The 20,600-nt window shown below is 43.2% G+C and overlaps 1 protein-coding gene across 1 annotated transcript in view; it reads left to right on the top strand.

Annotated features, from left to right (window-relative positions):
* The window catches only part of TBC1D19 (TBC1 domain family member 19), a 197,616-nt gene that overhangs the window by 167,058 nt on the left and 9,958 nt on the right, over nt 1–20,600 (top strand). Inside the window, exons 16-19 of the mRNA XM_040419011.1 lie at nt 9,550–9,582; nt 11,888–11,997; nt 12,472–12,563; nt 13,093–13,208. Coding sequence (XP_040274945.1) covers nt 9,550–9,582; nt 11,888–11,997; nt 12,472–12,563; nt 13,093–13,208 — 351 coding nt within the window. The remainder of the gene's footprint in view (nt 1–9,549; nt 9,583–11,887; nt 11,998–12,471; nt 12,564–13,092; nt 13,209–20,600) is intronic.

The raw sequence follows: 20,600 nt of genomic DNA, 5'->3' as shown, positions 1-20,600 counted from the left end.
TTAGAAGTTCTTATAACTTGCTTGGCCTCTCTCTGCCTAATCTTGTAGATTTCCTTATCTTCATTGCTCTGGGTTTTTTTATAATTACAAAATGCTAGCTTTTTATTTTTAATGATTTGGGCCACTTCTGCTAAGTACCACATTGGTCTCCTCCTTTTTTTGCTTTTACTGACGAGTCTAATGCAATTTTCTGTTGCCTTCAATAATGCACCTTTTAAGTAGTCCCATTTCTCCTGGACTCCATGTAATCCGTTCCAGTCTGATAAGGACTCATTTATGACTAATTTCATTTTTGAAAAGTCTGTTTTTCTAAAATCTAAAACTTTTGTTTTTGTGTGGTGGGACTCTTTCACAGTTCTTATATTAAACCACACTGACTGGTGATCACTAGAGCCCAAGGTTTCGCCTACAATGACATCATATACCGAATCCCCGTTTGTGAATACCAAATCCAAAATGGCCTCCCTCCGGGTTGGCTCCTCAACCACTTGTTGTAGAGATAACCCCAGTAGGGAATTTAGAATATCTGTACTCCTGGTAGAACTTGCTATTTTGGTTTTCCAGTTTATATCTGGAAGATTGAAATCTCCCATAATGATAACTTCTCCTTTCATTGTCATTTTAGCTATTTCTTCAACTAGTAGATCATCTAGTTCTTTAACTTGACCAGGTGGTCTATATATCACACCTACACGAGTTACTGCATGGTTAGCAAACTGCAACGTAACCCAAACTGACTCTATGTTGGCCTCACCAACTTGTATTAGGTTAGATTTAATGCTATCTTTCACATACAGGGCCACTCCTCCTCCTTTCTTGCCTTCTCTGTCTCTTCTGTATAAAGAGTACCCTGGTATGGTTATGTCCCAGTCATTTCTTTCATTAAACCATGTCTCCGTAACAGCCACTAAATCTACTTTCTCAGATGCCATTATTGACCCAAGTTCATTGATTTTTTTACCTAAACTGCGAGCATTTGTAGACAGGACTCTGAGCTTATCATTTCTTAACCTCAGTGCTTCTGGCCTGTTCTGGCATTGTTTCGGGGGGCAATTGGACTTTTATTTTCACTCTTTTGCCCCCCCCTTCCTAGTTTAAATACTCTTTCGCAAATTCTTGGAGTTGTTCACTAAGTACATTTGTTCCTTTGAGAGAAAGATGCAAACCATCTTTTTTGTACAGTTCCTTTCTATTCCAAGTAGAGCTATCATGAGAAACAAAGCCAAATCCTTGCTCTTGACACCATTTACCAAGCCATATGTTGAACTCCTTTATGCGCCTCTGCCTATCATTCTGAACATTATGCACAGGCAGAACTTCAGAAAATGAAATGGTGGATGCAAAATCCTGTACGTCATTACCAAGTGTGATAAAAGATTTTTTCACCTCTGACACTTCATTGCAAGCCAGGTCATTTGTCCCTAGATGGACAAGAACATCCACGTCCCCTTCCTGCTTTGCTTGCTTAACAATATTAATAATACGTCTTCTATCTCTTCTAGCAGTAGCCCCAGGGAGACATCTCACAAAACCATTTTCTTTAAGCTCCACACTTCTTATGATTGAATCACCCAGCAACAGCTGCATCCTTTAAGACTTCACTTTATCTTTTTTGTTGCATACATTAGACATAGGAGTCGATGGTTTCTCACCCTCTGTGCTTGAGTCCATATCCATGTTGTCCTTACATTCTGAGAGTGCTGCAAATGAATTATGGAGAACCACCGACTGTGGGACATGTCTTCTATCCACCACTCTAAGACTTCCAGAACCTACATTAACCCATCTGCCATTTCTGGGGGTCCTCTGTGGCAGTAGCATTGCAGCAGTCCTAGCTGGAGTTTGTTTAACAGATAATTTAAATATTTCAGCTTTCAAAAATGCAATTTCCTGCTGCAGTAAGGAGAACTGTCTACAGATCTGACAGCATCCGAATCTCCAAAGAGTGGAACATGAAATAAATGCACAACAATTCCTGCACTGAACCAAGTCTGCCATTTTAAAGAGGAGAAAAAAATAAAAAAATAAAAAAATAAATTTGTAACTTTAAATCAAACAAATCTTACCTTTTTTTTTTTTGTATTGTTTCCACCTTCCAGCCTACCTCCTGACTATCTCCTGCAATATCTCTTTACTAGTACTTAATGTAGTACTTGCAGCTAATGTATTAGGCCAGCTAATGAGTCTGTCTCTATATATACACACACTCCTTCCCAAACTCCTCCCCCAGCAACAAATGTAACACCTTAGTGAGCTAGGCTCATTAGCAAACGCACAATAGCAAACAGCTGACCGAATTCCTTACCTCTTCTCAAGCAATGATCAGCAAAAACAACACAGATGAGCCAGTTGGAGACTCTAAGCCAATCTCTTGCAGTATCTCTTGAATCTCTTCAGTCTGCTGCAATATCTCTTTACTAGTACTTAATGTAGTACTTGAAGCTAGTACTTTCAGCTAATGAATTAGCTAATGATAAGGTTGTAGCCTGAAGCAGGGCTGGTGCAAGGATCTTTGCCACCCTAGACAAAAGCTAATTTTGCCGCCCCCTTGACTACGCTCATTGACCACGCCCTTTGACCCGCCCAAAGACCCCCACTCAATTCCCTTCAGACCTAAGATCAGCCAAAGACCCCCACTCAGCCCCCATTCAGACCTCATATAAGCCCAAAGACCCCCCACTCAGCCCCCAATGCCCCCCATCAAAACTTAAATCATCGCGGCAGGCATACTACAATACTTACCTAGAACGCTGCGGCTCCTCTTCCTCGCGCTCCCGTCTTCCTGCCAGCGCTGCACTGTCACCTGACAGCGTGCAGCGTCAGGTCATAGTGCGCACACTACGTCCTGACGCTGTACGCGCTCAGGAGGATAGTGCAGCGCCGGGGCCGCCGCCGCCAGGGAGCTGGGGCAGTGTAAGTTTAAAGGGGCGGGGCTGGCTGCGCAGGCGTGCGTGTTGGGTCCGGACCGGGATCACCCCATCAGACATGTCACCCGGTTCGGCCCGCACCCCTCTCGCAACGCCACTGCTAGTAGCAGTCTGCTACTGTGACTTCTATTGCAGCCAGACTCCAGAGCGCCGGCGCCCCCAGCAAGAATGCACTCTACGCGAAGGCCTACTCTGTTTATGGGTGGTGCCGGCCCTGGCCTGGAGTTAAGTGGTCAGCCTTGCACTCTACAAAGCAGTATGCCTGGTTTAATAGGGTTGATCATGCTAACAGAGGCTCTTTAAAACCCATTCAGGCGAGAAAGTGAGAGGTGGCGACATATGGACTGCTCTCTACATTCGCTTCAGAAGCACCTTTTAAAGAGGTTGTCTAAGACTTTTATACTAATGAATTGTCCTCTGGATAGATCTTCATTAGTGTGGTTCCACTGCCGATCAGCTGTTTGAGAAGCCACCGGCACTTGCAGTAGTGCCACAGCCTTCTCTCAGCTCACCAAGCTCAGCGCCGTACATTGCTGGTATCGTAGCTCAGCCCCATTCACCAGTGCCTTCTCAAACAGCTGATTAGCGGGGGTCCTGGGTGTCGGTACACCACCGATCAGATACTGATGACCTATCCAGAGGATTGGTCATCAGTTTAAAAGTCTCAGAAAAACCCTTTAAAAACAGCATTTTGGAGTAAAAAAAAAATACTGTTTTTACTCTTAACCCCCAGAGGACTTTGTGATTTTCTGTTTTTGTTTTTCACTCCCGTCCTTTTCTGTTCACATAGCCTTATGAGGGCTTGTTTTTTTGTGGGACAAGTTGTACTTTCTAACGGCACTATTTAATATTGCATATGATATAGTGGGGAGCTGGAAAAAAATTCCAAATGGGGTAGAATTGTGGAAAAAAACACAATTTTGCTACAGTTCTAGGGTTTTCTTTTTAACGGCTTTCCCTATGTGGTAAAATTAACCTGCTACAGTACCTTCATTCTCCAGGTCAGTACGATTACAATAATACCACACTTGTATACTTTTTCTTAAGTTTTAATACTGAAAAAAATAAAGACCTTGAAAAAAATTATTTTTTTCTTTTCATCGCCATATTCTGACACCTATAACTTTTTTGTAGTTATGTGTAAGGAGCTTTATGTGGGGCGATCTGTACTTTTCAATGATACGATTTAGAAGTGTGTGTGACTTTTTCATCACTTTTTATTCCATTTTTTGGGGGGAGGTGACAAAAAATAGAATTCTTTTTCTGTTACGCCAGTCGACGTATGGTATAAATATTGTTACATAATAAGGAGGTTTTCGGAACGTGGCGATTCCTATAATTTTATTTTTTATTTATTGTGATTTTTGGGGAAAGGGGGTTGATTTGAACTTTCATATTTGTTTTATTTTTTATATTTTAAATACTTTTTTATTTTATTTTTTTATTTTTAAAGTCACCCTATAACTGGAAATCATTAGATTACCTATTGTGTTCTGTGATGGGTATTTATCCATCACAGAACACACCATTTACTATATACCAACACAGTGCTGCCGCCTGCTGGCCGGTATTGGTATGTACCAGTGATGGATATCGGAGCCTGCTTGAGGCTCCGAGCCATCACTGGGATAATACAGCTTCCCCAGTCTCAGCTGGGAAATGTTGTGACCACGGCATCTGAGGAGTTAAATATAAGGCTGATCACATAAATTCACGCCGGGTCTCTTCTGATTGACGCCATCTTTAAAGTTCCGACTTCCACAGTGCATGTACGGCAAAAGTTGCCAAGGGGTTAATGGATCGCAATGAGTGAGTGTTCAGTGGGAAAGGATTTGGCTGCATCAAAAGCCAACAAGATATTGTCCTGTATTAGGAAAGGAATGGACTCTAGAGTAGCAAGTCATGTTTTAACCCTTTTATAAGGCACCGGTGTGACCACATCTTAAGTATACAGTTCAGTTTTGGCCAGCAGTCCATAAAACAAAAATATCAGAGAGCTACAAAGAAGGGCAAACAAATGAATACAAGGCGTGGAACATCTCAGGTATGAAGACAGGTTATCAAAACCAAATATATTTACCCTAGAGAAGAGCAGGCTGAGGGCAGATACGATGTCTTTATATAAATATGTAAATGTTCCCTATAATAACCTTACGTGACACATTTGTCTCACAAACCCAACAGAGAACAGGGGGTTGCTTCTTATGGTAACTTAATTGAAGTGCAGTTTCATCACAAAATCTTGTCCGAAATGTAAAGTTATGGAACATGCAGTTGGCATTGGCTGGAAGGATGGGTGGCTTTGAGACAGGGATATTTTTCTTGTGAATCTGGTATTAATATAGAATGTTGATCTGAGGATGTCAGATTGCTGGTAAGTGGAGGAACTAGAGACATTTCTCCGGAGTTTTTGTCACTCACAGCTTCCCTTGGGTAAGATAATAGAATGTGTTGACATGGATGTGTTTGCCTTTGATGTAGACTTGAGGTATGTCTAGTTTTGAGAACAGCTCTGTGACTTTGACCATTGTCCAAATAGAGAGAACATGTGGCATAGACAGCTGGGGTAGAGGCCTTCCATGCTTTTCAGGGTCATGAGGGCGTTAGGGCCCAAGCAAAAGTGTTGCTTCCTTAGCTGATGGAAGAGACAGTATGCAGCTAGTTTGAGAAAGAGTCTAGCTAAGCTGTTGTAACTGTGTCCCCTAGGAGTAAGAGCAAGAGTGTGTGCAAAGTAGAGTATTATTGTGTATTAAGTGGCAACTGATCCTATGTAGAACGTACAATTCCCCGTAAGACTGACCCTGTACCAAACGGAACCAGCTCCTTCAGCTATTGTAGCTGCCCAAGTATTGCTTCTTGGGAGGCTATTTCTTATCTAGAGACTGAGTGCAGACTTGGCTACTAAGTGTGACCTTTTAGGTGCACTCCTAACCTGGGGCAGCAAAAAGCAATGAGGAAAAGTAAGACCACCAGAGAGGGATTTGTGGCATGTTTCATGTTCCCTGTACATGCCCACCTGTTTACTCTGCCCCCCTGTGACAACTTGTGAGAGTAACCACTAAGATCTGTGCATCTCGTGGGTAATAAAGAATATGGGGGAAATTTATCATGAGGAGAATATTTGAAGTCAGTTTTCCTTGAGTCTGTGTTGGAGTACTTTATGCCACATTTATCAAATGTTATTGTTTGATAAATTTGTCTTATCCTCAAACCCCACACTTTTGTCTAGACAAGCTACTCCAGTTCTCCTACTCCACGCCTCTCCTCCAGTGAGATTGCAATTTTTTTTTTTAAAGTCTCAGTGTTAAATCTGGAGTGAAACTTATTAACATAGCTATTCACACCCAAAACTGGAGTGAGTGGTGTAAAAATGCAAATGCGTAATTTGTTACTCAAGTTACCCTAAAAAGTTGCAAAAGACCCATTTTGCGACTTTTTGAAGCCAGAGTTCTGGAGTAAAGAAATAATAAATCATGGCCTATGTTTTTTGCACCACCACGGTGTCTGCAGCATGCTGCTGTCAGGGTATTCATCCCACCAGCATTGTCCTACTTAAAAGTTTGGTGTGTCTTGCTAGACATGTTAGACAATATGCACCACCTATTGTTTGCCCTGCTTTGCACCATCATTTTGGGCAAAATTTGGTGATTGTTGTCACATTTTAAGCAGCAACCCATCCTGTTGAGCTGCAACATATGCTTTAAAGGGAATCTATCAGCAGTTTCGACTTCCCTAAACTCAACAACATACCTTTTGTTGAGTTTTTATTAAAAGGAGTAGTGTGACTATGAACTTTTTTTCTGTCAGATTCTACTCCGGCGAGGGATCCATCTCTCACTGCACTGGGGCACGCTGCGGGCTCCTCCTTCATTATAGTCAGTGTAGCTGAATAGGAAAAGAAGCTGCCATATCAGGGACCTGGCTCTTCCGCAGTGCTCCCCAGTGCAGTTGAGATAAAAGAGCTTCCCTCTACAGGTTAGCACCATACAAAATTCTAAACCTTAACACACCTTCTTAGAACCTGTGCTAAATATAAGGGATTTTTGTAATATACTTTATTTTTTAAACTTTTTAACGTTCAGGTGCCTATTGCGCTTTGGAATCTGTACTCTCCTACACTGCTGTATACAGGAGTACGGATTCCCCTCCGGCCAGAACATCACTGCTCCTGCCTATACCAAGTGCTGCTCTTCTAAAGTCTGGCTGTCATACAGTTGTGTTCAAAATAATAGCAGTGTGATTAAAAAAGTGAATAAAGCTCAAAATCCTTCTAATAGCTTTTATTTCCATACACACAAATGCATTGGGAACACTTAACATTCTATTCCAAATCAAAACATGAAGAAAAATATATCAAATTTCTGTTGTTCCTCTAAAAAAAAAAGGAAGAATAGTGTATATTAGACTGTTCAAAAAAATAGCAGTGTTTGTATTCTTCTTTACAAACTGAAACATTCACTATATAAACTGAAAAATGTTTGAAGATTTTGCTTTCCTTTGAATCACTTCACTATTATTTAGTTGTATAACCACTGTTTCAGAGAACTGCAGTACATCTGTGTTTCATGGAGTCAACCAACTTCTGGCCCCTGTGAACAGGTATTCCAGCCCAGGATGATTGACTACATTCCACAGTTCTTCTCTATTTCTTGGTTTTGTCTCAGAAACTGCTTTTTTGATGTCACCCACAAGTTTCCTATTGGATTAAGATCCGGGGATTGGGCTGGCCACTCCATAACGTCAATCTTGTTGGTCTGGAACCAAGATGTTGCACGTTTACTGGTGTGTTTGGGGTCGTTGTCTTGTTGGAACACCCATTTCAAGGGCATTTCCTCTTCAGACCTCTTCAAGTATTCTGATGTATTCAAACTGATCCATGATCCCTGGTATGAGATAAATAGGCCCAACACCTTAGTATGAGAAACATCCCCATATCATGATGCTTGCGCCGCCATGCTTCACTGTCTTCACAGTGTACTGTGGCTTGAATTCAGTGTTTGGGGGTCGTCTGACAAACTGTCTCCGGCCACTAGACCCAAAAAGAACAATCTTACTTTCATCAGTCCACAAAATGTCTCTTTAGACCAGTCAATGTGCTCATTGGCAAATTGTAACCTCTTCAGCACATGTCTTTTTTTCAACAGTGGGACTTTGGGGGGGTTCTTGCAGATAACTTGGCTTCACATAAGCGTCTTCTAATTGTAACAGTACTCACAGGTAACTTCAGACCTTCTTTGAGCTTCCTGGAGCTGATTGTTGGCGGAGTCCTTGCCATTTTGGATATTCTTCTATCCATTCGAATGGTAGTTTTTCAGTTTCTTTCACGTCGTTCAGGTTTTGGTTGCCATTTTAAAGCATTTGTGATCATTTTAGCTGAGCAGCCTATAATTTTCTGCACTTCTTGTTCATGTTTTCCCCTCTCCAATCACCTTTTTAATCGAGGTACGCTGTTCTTCTGAACAATGTCTGGAACGACCCATTTTCCCCAGAATTTCCGAGAGAAATGCACTGTAACCAGCATGTACAACATTAGCTGCCTTCCTTCCTTAAATAAGGGCAATAATTGCCACCTGTTTTTCAAAGAATGAATGACCTCACTCATTGAACTCCACACTGCTATTATTTTGAACACGCCCCTTTCAATAAGTGATTGAATTACAGAGAATCAGCAGCATGCATGTCATGACTGTTGGGTCTGTTGGATTTCTATTACTCTACTACATCTGCTAGTAAATTATTTGCCATGTAGAAATATCATTTCTACCAAAAAGAGTGATTGATCAGGTCAGTGATGTCTGACTGCTATTATTTTGAACACAATTGTATATGGGTCTGGAACCAAACAGCTAACATTTTAGTCTGTGACTGGAACCGCTGGAGATGTTTGTACCGACGTGTTCTGCGGGTTATTAGCAGAGTTAAGCGAACGCAGGGCTGGAGCTCCTATATCACATTGCTGCTCTGTTGGCAGAGGTTTACAGGTCATACACCTCCAGAGGTTCCTATCACAGAGTAAAATACTAAGCCATTGGTAACCAGGGACTAGATGGTGTTCCAGTAGTCAAATTCAGTAGCTCTGAGCTGGGCACCAGGGGTGTCTCAATAAATAGTAATACGTAAAAAGGGAGAGGAGAACGATTCATGTGCGGGGTAAAAGTGTCACCAAGGTCCAGTGCAGGTCAGATAGTGGTTGTACCCACCTGATAGAGTTGCCCTGAACTAGCACGACTCAGACATAGATTGATCTTGAGAAAACAGTCAGGACGCGAAATGTGTTGTGATGGAGCAGCACTTGTAACTATCTATGTTGTTTTTAAGTAAGTCCAATAAATAGTTTTCAGATTGTAATTCCTGCTATTTTGGGACAGGACCATGGAAAGGTCCAGTGCTTTTATCGCCACCACCATCTATGGTGTTACCATTTACTATTTCCTGCCTATGAATGAAATAATCCAGCCGTTTGTAACATGTAGACTTTTAGGAGATGATTGGGAGCATCCTGCGGAGTGACCAGTCTTCAGCCGGCTACACATCTTGAGTGAATGAATCAAAGCTGTATCATATCTAAATTGTTACCTTTTATGAATGACCTTTTATGTATACAGTTTTCTGTGTGTTTTAGGTGTGATCCCTTTTCATGGATTTTCTATGTACGGTAAGTGAATTACTGACCTAGTGAATTATAACGAGACATGGTACATAGGTTGTTCTATCATTACGATCGACCATAGAACTGCAATATTCTAGTCCGAGAAGTAGAGAGCAGATCTTGGCACTATCTTAGTTATCCAACATATGGACGTTTTTCTCCAGCCAGTAAATGGAGATGGGAGAATTTACACACACAATGCTTGGAAAAAAAGGGATATGTAATGATGAAGATGTAAACTGCATAGTAAAAGTAACACCCAATATTATCTGACCACTACATTATTACCCACACTAAAATAAAGTCTGAAATCTGCCAGTCTAGTCATAATGACAAAATAAGACACATGTCACTAGCACTGGAAAAAAACTGATGCTATCATATGATGTTTTCATCTAGAGGACTGGCGTGGAATTTTAATTGAGGACCTTTCCTGTGCCGGACACATACGTAAAGCCTTGGCACCAGTAGTGTTTATGTAAGAGCAAACACTCTTCCTGCGCAGCTTCTACATGAAGGTGTCAGAGCTGCGGACACCCTGGAGATTCATGGCTCACAGCTTATGTGCAGATCTGTAGACTTTCCTGTCTATGGATGACGTAAGCCGGGAACTTCTCAAAAACGTGCAAAACAGAAAACAATACAAAATGAAACCGTCTCCGAATCGATAAAAATGTAATCTTACAGTTAGAATGCTTCGACTACACAGCCATAACCTAATAACGCGCAGACATTACAGCCTGCAAATAGTGCGTGGGCGGAAGATGCTAAAGGGAGAATCTGGATATGCTTCTTATATACAGAATACCTGTGTACGGAGACCCTATCAGTCCAGCAATACTGTGTTCTAGCCTCAGCAAAAGCTAAGAAATATAGAACAGAAAAATGTGGGGCTGCATTAGGTGACCTTCCTGGGCTAGGAAACCGACTCTGCTGTAATACAGCGGTACAGACCTACAGCAATCCCCCCTTTCTTTTTGTGATCATTTTGGTTCCTGATGCTTTAAAGGGGGGTATTCCTCTCATTTCAAGTTATTCAACTATTAGATCAGTAGGGGCCCCCCTCCCAAAGTGAACAGAGCAGCAGGTCGGGCGTGCTCACTGCCGCTCCACTCATCTCTGTGGCATGTGGATAACTGAGTAGAGCGCTCAGCTATTTCCAGCAGATCCTATAGAGATGAATGGAGTGGCGGTGTGCATGATCGACGTGCCCTGCGTGGTACGGGGCACCTGTTCTCATGATTCGTGGTGGTCCCAGTGACAGGACCCCACCAATCTAATAGTTATCCCCCTTCCTGTGTATAGGGAATAACTTTATACTATATTAAACGGTTTCTACCATCAGATTTTGCCATATGTAGCTGACTGACACTAGCGATGTACTTTTATCCATATCCTAGCTACGTACTTTTATCCATATGCTAATCCATGTAGTTCTTCTAGCCCGCCCCGCAACTTTTGATTGACGTCCGATTTGCCTGCATCTGTCTAAATCCCGCGCCTGCGCCGCGCGCTTCTGTATTCGGCGCAGCGCAGTGAGTAAATGCTGCCATCCTGGTGCTGGCTTCCTCACTGTAACGAAGTCGGCGCAGGCGCAGTGAGGAAGCCGGCACCAGGAGCGTGGCATTCACTCACTGCGCCGAATACAGAAGCGCAGGCGCGGGATTTAGACAGATGCAGGCAAATCGAACGTCAATCAAAAGTTGCGGGGCGGGCTAGAAGAACTAAATGGGCGGCGAAAATGGACAGTAGACGGAGCCTCTAGGTGCTGAATCAACGCCCACATAGCACCTAGAGGCTCATTAGCATATGGATAAAAGTACCTTTTTTAGGTGAACGGCCGCAGACAGAAGTGTACAAAGAAGACTGTTATGTACTGCTGACACTAGCAGTCAGCTACATATGGCAAAATCTGATGGTAGAAACCCTTTAATAACTACCGGAATACCCATTTAAGGTCTGCTCACATTCTTTAGGCCGGTGTACACGGTCCAACGAACGCTTCCATCGCAACAAATGCCTTCTTGTCAGTGGAAGCAAAATACTGCATTTTTATGCATCAATCCCCTTCACTGTATAGGGATGAGCGGTGGCTGCTGCTATCACTCGTCCCATACAGATTCTCTTTTTTTTTGGCTGCAGATCGCTGCGTTTTGCTCTTTCATCAGCTGATTGGCGGCATCTTTACACGGCAGATTAGCAGGAACGAGCGTTCGTACAGGCAGTGTAAAGCCGCCTTTTTACACCCACACAATCGCTAAATAGATTATTAGTAAGTGCTGATCTAATAATGTGGGTTTCTGTCTTTTAGTGGCACCCTTATGCTTCCTGTATCATGAACCTGCCAAACTGTACCACGTATTCCGTGAGATGTATGCACGCTACTTCTTCAGGCTCCACTCAGTCTCCTCTCATATATCTGTAAGTCACCATCGGTCCTCGTCATGTGAAGATTACGCTGTGGCCATTTTTTGCCACTACTAAATGAATGTTCATCTTTTCAGTCTGCAAATCAGAATAAGGATCATTTCCTTAAAATGGGTTATTTGGGGCATTTAAAGCGTGGCAGAAAACAGGGAATGTGCGAAAAAATAAAATAAATAAAATACCGTAAGCATTATATGGCTGGAAAATCTGCTGCCATTCTAGCGCCAGTGCTCCGCAGAAGCCAGTCAGCAGACAGTGAGCCACTGATTAATGACATTCTGCAAAATATGAATTTGAAGACTGCTCCTCTTTAAAAGCGGATATTTGCATACATTTTATTAAGTATTGTTCAGTTGTTAGTTTTAGACTTTTGAGCGGTATTATACTTTTTATTTGTGTCATTTGATAAAGGACGTGATGTTCTGTGATCCTTATGTGCTTCGTTTAACAATACGATTGCTCTCCTAGGGAATATTGTCACTGTGTCTGCTGTTTGAGACTCTGCTACAGACTCACCTTCCACAACTCTTTTATCATCTGCGCGAGATTGGAGCACAACCGTACGTTACTGCTGTATTATGTATTTTACGTTTATTGTGTACCATTTATTAAACTCTGCTGTCCTAAAAGTAGCCTCTGCGATATTGAGTCTGTTGTTTGCAGGTCATATTTAGGTAGAACGGCTTATTTTGTAAGAAAGCTCTTTACGTGGTCGCCGTTATAACGCGGTTTGTCATCCTAGAAACGCACACGAGCTGTGGTCACAGAGAAAAAAGTGTTTTTTATTGCTTTTGAGATTGACCCGCAGAATAAAGTCCTCATGTCACATATCCCCCAGTGAGTGCCATATAACCAAAACCCCCAAAACAATGAAAGATTTTGTCTCTTTCATGATATACAATACATTAGTATTAAAAAAATACAATACTTCTTGCTCAGAGATTTAGCCCGCACACGGTCATGTCGATGGAAATATAAAACAATGGTGACTTTTGAAGTGGAGAGATGAGAACATAAAAAAGCTGCATCCTTAAGGGGTTAAAGAATACTTCATTTTTCCATTTAATAATGCTCTTTTATGTCACTTAGACTACGCATATCATTTAAATGGATGGTCCGAGGCTTTTCTGGCTACTTGGCTACAGACCAGCTGCTCCTATTGTGGGATAGAATCCTTGGCTACAACTCTTTGGAGATTCTTGCGGGTAAGGCTAATTGATTTAAGGAATAACTCCGCCGACCTTTGAAAACAAAAGTACCAGTGTATGAGCTGGCTAACATAATCTGCTATTTCTTTCATCACCTCTTCTGTGTTCCAGTCTATCAGATCTTTTGTAGTTACCAGTACTGTGCTCTCTTCTACATGTACTGTTTCAGGTTGTCATCTTGCCTCCCATTTTATTCAGAGGAGCCGGAAGGTACCTGTTTTATTGGATGTAGCATATATTGCATTGTCATTATACAGATTAAAGGGGTTGCCTGGGAATTTATATTGATGACCTATCCTCTGAATAGGTCATCAATATCGGATCAGCGGGGTCCGGCATGCAGGACGGCTGAGAATCTGGTGTTAGAAGAGGGCGGTGCTCTGTGAGCGTTGCGGCCTCTTCCTAAGCCATGTGATGTCGCCGTATGTTAGTCACATGTCCTAGTTCCAGCTCAGCCCCATTCAAGTCAATGGGGCTGAGCTACAATACCAAGCACAACCGCTATACAGTGTACAGCGCCGTGGCTGCAAAGCTGCCGGGAGCCGGCTGCGCTCACCAGAGCTCTGGTAATTGTGGCAGCTCCCTGAAATCGCTGATCAGCAGGAGTGCCGGGACTTGGACCCCCACCAATATGATAATGATGACATATCCTTAGGATAGGTCATTATTAATTCCTGGATAACCCCTTTAAGCCCTTCACAACCTCCTCCATATATGTATGGCGGAAGTCGTTTCTTTAAACATGGCGCCCGCTGTCATGTGCAGTGGGGGCCATAGCCATCGAGTTTCTGCTGTTTCAAACAGCAGAGACCCACTGCACATGTATGCAATCAATCATATGGCTGATTGCGTCCTTTTCACCCCTCAGATCTGTGTAGTCTGGAAGCGGGAATAGGGTTCCCCGGCTGAGATCGGGGAACCTGTTGCACTGTACTAATAGCCCGAAGCCTCAAGGAGGCTTCAGCAGCTATTAATAAAATATACCAATTCACGGTGGCAGCACTGTATAGTGATATTGAAAATGCAGTGTTCAATGATGGCCATGTAGCCATCAATGAACACAATGGGCAATCTAATGATTGCTAGTTATAGTCACCAAGTTTGCTTAAAAAAAGTAAAAAAAAGTTTTAAAAAATATATAAAAGTTCAAATTACCTCCCTTTCCCCAAAATCAAAATACTTAAAGGGGTTTTGCCATCACATACAATGGGGGCATATCACTAGGATATCCCCCCATTGTCTGATAGGTGCGGGTCCCACCTCTGGGACCCGCACCTACAATGAGAATGAAGTGGTGAAATGAATGGAAGGCACACTGCGCATGCGCAGCCGCCCTCCATTAATTTCAATTGGGCCGCCAAAAATAGCCGAGCGCTGGCTCGCTATTTACATCTGTCCCATAGAAATGAATGGGAGCAGGGGCCATGCGTGCGCGGTGCGCTCACATTCACTTGGTGGTGGACGGACCCTCGGAAACGCCAGCCACCGCTCTCCCTGCTCCGTTCTCCTTGTAGATGTGGGTCCCAGAGGTGGTATTGTATGTGATGGGAATACCCCTTTAACCAATAAAGAAAATACACATCATGGGCATCGCTGCATGAGAAAACACCCATACTATTAAGATATAGCAATATTTATTTTTGGAGAGGAATTTTGGAAATGTTTTCCTTGGATCTAGGTTGCTTGGGTATGGGGAGGGGGAGAGGGGGGGATGCTCTGTTTGTTTTATAAAATGTTTTGAAAAACTCAATAAAAACAATCTGATTTAAAAAAAGATATAGCAATATTAATCCCATATGGCGAATGGCGTAACAGAAAAAAATAAAAAACTGTCAAGTTGCTATTTTTTGTCATTTCAACTCCCCCAAAAAATTTTATTAGAAAAAGTCACACACACTTCAGAATGGTATTACTGAAAAGTACAGATCGCCCCGCCAAAAATAAGCCCTCACACAGCTCTGTACGCATAACTACAAAAAAAAGTTATAGGGGTCAGAATATGGTGATGACAAATGTTTAAAAAAATTGTCAAGTTTTTTGTTTTTTTTTCAGTATTAAAATGCAAGAAAAACTATACAAGTGTGGTATCGTTGTAATTGTCCTGACCTAGAGAATGAAGGCAACAGGTCAATTTTACCGCATAATGAACACTGTAAAAAAAAAAAAAACTGTCACAGAATTGCATTTTGTTTATCCAATTCCTCTCCATTTGGAATTTTTTTCCCTATTCCCACTACATTGTATGCAACTGTAATGGGTGCCATTTATAAATTACAACTTATCCCGCAAAAAATAAGCCCTCATAAGGGCATTGAACGGAAAAATAAAAAAAGTTATAACTATGGGAATGCAGGAAGTGAAAAACTAAAACGCAAAAACGTTAAATCGCCTGTACCTCTAATGGTTAAGTGTCCCCAGGGCCGTATTTTCTATTACACAAAAGGCACATGCCCGTAGGGAGGCATTTCCTGCCTGAGGTTAGGAGTCCCCTTTAGCCGCTGCACGGAAAGTTGCCACTTTCACTTTCAGTTTATTACGTGCTTGTCATGTAGCACCATTCGTAGATGATTGCTGCGCGCAGTCAGGTTCTAGTTTGATAATAGTAATCACATTTGACTCATTAATCACAGGAGTCAAAGTTGCAGAGCATATTGTACCTACAGGCTCTAGAGATGTAACGGTATAAGGCTGCATTCACACGTCCGTGGTGTGTTGCGGACCCGCAAACACACCAGCCCGGCACACCCATAGAAATGCCTATTCTTGTCCGCAAGCTGCGGACAAGAATAGGACATGCTCTAACTTTTTGCGGAGCTGCGGACCCAAAGATCGGAGCCGCGCACCGCAAATGCGGATGCGGACAGCACACTGTGTGCTGTCCGCATCCATTCCGTCCCCATAGAGAATGAATGGGTCCGCACCCGTTCCGCAAAATTGCGGAACGGATGCGGACCCATTTTGCGGACGTGTGAATGGAGCCTAAATCCCACTGCTCCAAACCCTACTTTAGCTATGTGATCTGTGAGAAGATAAGGGAAAACTCCTGGGTATCACTCAAAAAGGCTAACTGTGATGGCTAACCTCCGGCACTCCATCTGTGGTAAAACTATGACTCCCAAGATGCACACTTGCTTGGTTGTTCTCAGAACTCCCTAGAAATTAATGGAGCATGCTGGGAGTCGTAGTTTCACCACAGCTGGAGTGCCGGAGGTTTGCCATCACTGACCTATCATCATGATAGGTCATCAATATCTGATCGATTAGGGTCCAACTCCCTATATTAACACCGATCATCTGTTTGAAGAGGCCGCCACACTCCAGTGAGTGCTGCATACCAAGCACAGTGCCATACACCATATAGTGGCTGTACTTGGTATTGCAGTCCAGGCCCATTCATTTGAGCTGCCCATAGGCCAAGTGACTGATGAATGTGATGCCATTGGCCTATGAAGAGGCTGCAGCGCTCACCACAGCCGCCTCTTCAAGCAGCTGATCAGCGGAGGTGCCGGGAGTCGGACCCCCAGCAATCAGATATTGATGTCCTATACTGATGATAGACCTTAAATATTGTACTCCTGGAAAACCCCTTTAATCATTCTGTACTAAATATATACAGCTTTAGGATATATTTAGAAACTTTCACTTCCTCACTATTTTCAAGACCTCTTCACTTTCTACAGTGTAAACACATGTATGTTCCTAGCGCATCTCACAGCTGAGAGTTTGCTACAATATACATTGCAGGTGATTCCCTGTGAGTTCAATCATCTCAGCTGTTTCCAGTGGCCAGATCTCTTTCCTGGTCTCATGGTTTGTTACAGTGTATCAGTATAGGTAGGGGTGCACCGAAATTTCGGCAGCCGAAAATATCGGCCGAAAATGCACCTAATCCACTTCGGCCGATATTGTTACATATCGGCCGAAAATATGGGGTGTGGGATTTGTCACCCACCATCTGCGGGCGGGCGCCGGGCGGGCGGTTTACTTTGTCACTGCATCTTTATTTTACCTTACAATCGTGAGGCTCCAGTAACTAACAACTCTGCAGGCAGAGCGGAGGCCGGCGTAACGTCACTTACTCACGTGACGCGCCTGCTCCGCCTCCTTCATTCATAAAGTGGGCGGAGCAGGTGCGTCACGTGAGTAAGTGACGTTACGCCGCCCTCCGCTCTGCCTGCAGAGTTGTTACCGGAGCGTCACGATTGTAAGGTAAAATAAAGATGCAGTGAGTGATGCTGTGAGCAGCAGGGCCGGGGCTGTTATGGGTAGGGGGATCGGTCTATGGCACTGCTATGGGGAGGGGGGATCTGTGCACTGCTATGGGAGGGGGGATCTGTGCACTGTTATGGGGAAAGGGATCTGTGCACTGTTATGGGGAAAGGGATCTGTGCACTGTTATGCCCATAACAGTGCACATATCCCCTTTCCATAACAGTGCACAGATCCCCCTCTCCATAACAGCGCCACCCACAGATCCCCCTCTCCATAACAGCGCCACCCACAGATCCCCCTCTCCATAACAGCGCCACCCACAGATTACCCTCTCCATAACAGCGCCACCCACAGATCCCCCTCTCCATAACAGCGCCACCCACAGATCCCCCTCTCCATAACAGCGCCACCCACAGATCCCCCTCTCCATAACAGCGCCACCCACAGATCCCCCTCTCCATAACAGCGCCACCCACAGATCCCCCTCTCCATAACAGCGCCACCCACAGATCCCCCTCTCCATAGCGCCACCCACAGATCCCCCTCTCCATAACAGCGCCACCCTTAGATCCCCCTCTCCATAACAGCGCCACCCACAGATCCCCCTCTCCATAGCGCCACCCACAGATCCCCCTCTCCATAACAGCGCCACCCTTAGATCCCCCTCTCCATAACAGCGCCACCCACAGATGAATTTCATTCATGAAAAAGAATTATTAATAAAATCATTTAAAAAAAAGTATTTTAAAAGTATTTGGGCAAAAAGGCAGTTTCGGTTTCGGTTTTCGGTCAAGGGCATCCTGAATTTTCGGTTTCGGTTTCGGACCAGAATTTTTATTTCGGTGCACCCCTAAGTATAGGCTCTTTATCTCACAGACGACTGGCTGAACTGGATAGAATTGTGTCAGAACCTCTGCCCTTAAAAAGGCAGCCATGTGTCCCCCTTCAGGAGGGTTTTCATTGCTAGCTTACAACAGCTTACTAGGCTCTTGAGACTTTGTGCAGTACATTTAGCAGCACACTTAAGGAGTTCTCTGAACTACTTAAAAATTAGTAGGTGAAAGAAAGCCTAAGGCCCTGATTTATCAAGACCATCGTGTGCTATGCCGGTCTTGATGGGTGCAAGCCTCGTCATAAATTACAGGCCTCCTGCGGCAGTCTATGCACCAGAATAATAACTCTGTCTTATAGATTTGAGTCAGTACTTATGCAAGTTTCTGGTGTAAATAATGATGAATAAGCCGCAGATGGTGGCCCTGCCTTCACCACACCTTTTTGCAAACCTGGCGATGATGAAGTAAAATGCCAATTGCGACTAAAAAAGTCTCAATGGGATTTAAAAAGTCACAAAATCTGAGTTTTATGACTTTTTATAGCCAAAAAGAAGCGTATGAGGAATGGTAAATTTCCCCCTAGGTATTTGCCTGTATTTTATTATATAGAAATTAACTTCAGATGTGCCTAGGAGCACCGCTTGCCAGCTTTTCTTCTAGTTAGTCATCTGTGGTTGTAACTTTACCAAAATGCTGTGTCTTCTAGATTACTCAACTATATATTAAAGGAGCTCTCTAGGAGTATAGAGTCATGCTGTATTCTTACGGTAGGCTATCTTTTTCTATTCCATGGGGGTCAGATCATCAGGATCCCCATTGATCAGCAGAGTGAAGGTGTCACCATTTATCTTGTCACAGCAGCTCATAAGCTCAGCTCCATTGAAAAGATGTATTGTTGTGTTGAACAGTGCAGATCTTGGGGCTCTGACCCCCACCAATCACACATGGTTGTTAGATTGGACCCCCAGTGATCACACATGGTCTATTTTCCTGGAACTTTTTTTTTTTTTACTAAACACATATACAGTCGTTGACAGAAGGTGGTGGAGGTGAATGAAAAATGTCTGGTATGGTCATCCCCCTCGTTTTGAAAGGTGAAACTCTCAGCTTGCTCTGACTGCCACATTCTGGGAGATTTGGGTTTGCAATAGTTGGAGAGCTTTTCTGTACATTGTACTGTATTGCCATTTTTCTTGCTAGTTTAACCACAAGGGGGCTGTGTTTCAGTTCCTGAGTAGAAAGCAGTTCCCAAAAGCAGAAGTGAAAAAATAAATGTTTTTCTCATTAAAATATTTTGTATTCAGATCATTTTTTACTTCAGCTTTTTAGAGTTACAAGTATGTTCTTTTCGTATCTCATTCACATGTTACTTGGCAGGCGGACTCGTGCATGTGGTGTCAGCTGGAGGTCGTATTTGAAAGGCCTCTCCAGATGGTGCCTGGTGTCTTCTGTATGGTATTCTTTGTTTGCTTTCTCCGTGTGTTCGGCGTGCTACATGAGCCACTTCTTGTTGGAAGCCTTCAGCTAAAACATAGGAGACTTTAGATGGTTTTAAATGTCTTTTGGATGACGTATTTGCCCCGTTTACATGAACACCACATAAGAAAGTTTCTTTCTTCATGTATCTTTCTACTAAAAAAAATGTCCTTATTTATACAGCAGACACTGCAAATGTGTTGGAAGTAGAACTTTTTTTTTATAACATTTTGTCACAAAAACACCCAAAATGCATGTAGCTTGCTACCACAGCAATCATTTTTTATTTCTTCATATTCTATTCTGAACGCTCTGATAAGTGTAACTTATAGTGGGCACACACATTTGATGTCGTCCGAACCTGTCCGTTTCCCTGGGAGAAGCTGCTAAAACAACACTTCCTTCTGTGACATCACTTCCTGCTCTGCAGCTATTGGCTGAAGTTGCACCTCACAGACTTCCTGTTCTACCTGTCCCTTATATGCACTGTCCACATAATGCTGCTCTTTGACACTTATATTTCATCCTCCTCTTTCCTGCCTTTCTGAAGCCCCAGACTGAAAGCAGCCCGCCTGCCGACAATACTGCACATTACTAAAAGAAAGGCCATACTTACTGGTGCAAGATTCAGAAACTAGCCAGGCCCAACAGTACATGATTAACATCCACTCACACACCTTCCATCCATAAGGGAGGGGATGTTTAGTATTGCAAGTGCACACAACTAGACAGTTCCAGTCACGCCGTGCACCATGCTTGCTAACCGGTGCCTATACTATTGGATCAGGTGGGCTGATTCAGCAGCTCTATGAGCAAACCCTACAAGTTCTGACATTTTGGCCAAACTATGCAAGCCTAGAATCTGCAT

Source organism: Bufo bufo, chromosome 2 (genome assembly GCF_905171765.1).
Source record: "Bufo bufo chromosome 2, aBufBuf1.1, whole genome shotgun sequence".
Lineage (NCBI taxonomy): Eukaryota > Metazoa > Chordata > Amphibia > Anura > Bufonidae > Bufo > Bufo bufo.
This window is presented reverse-complemented; position numbering and strand designations above follow the sequence as displayed.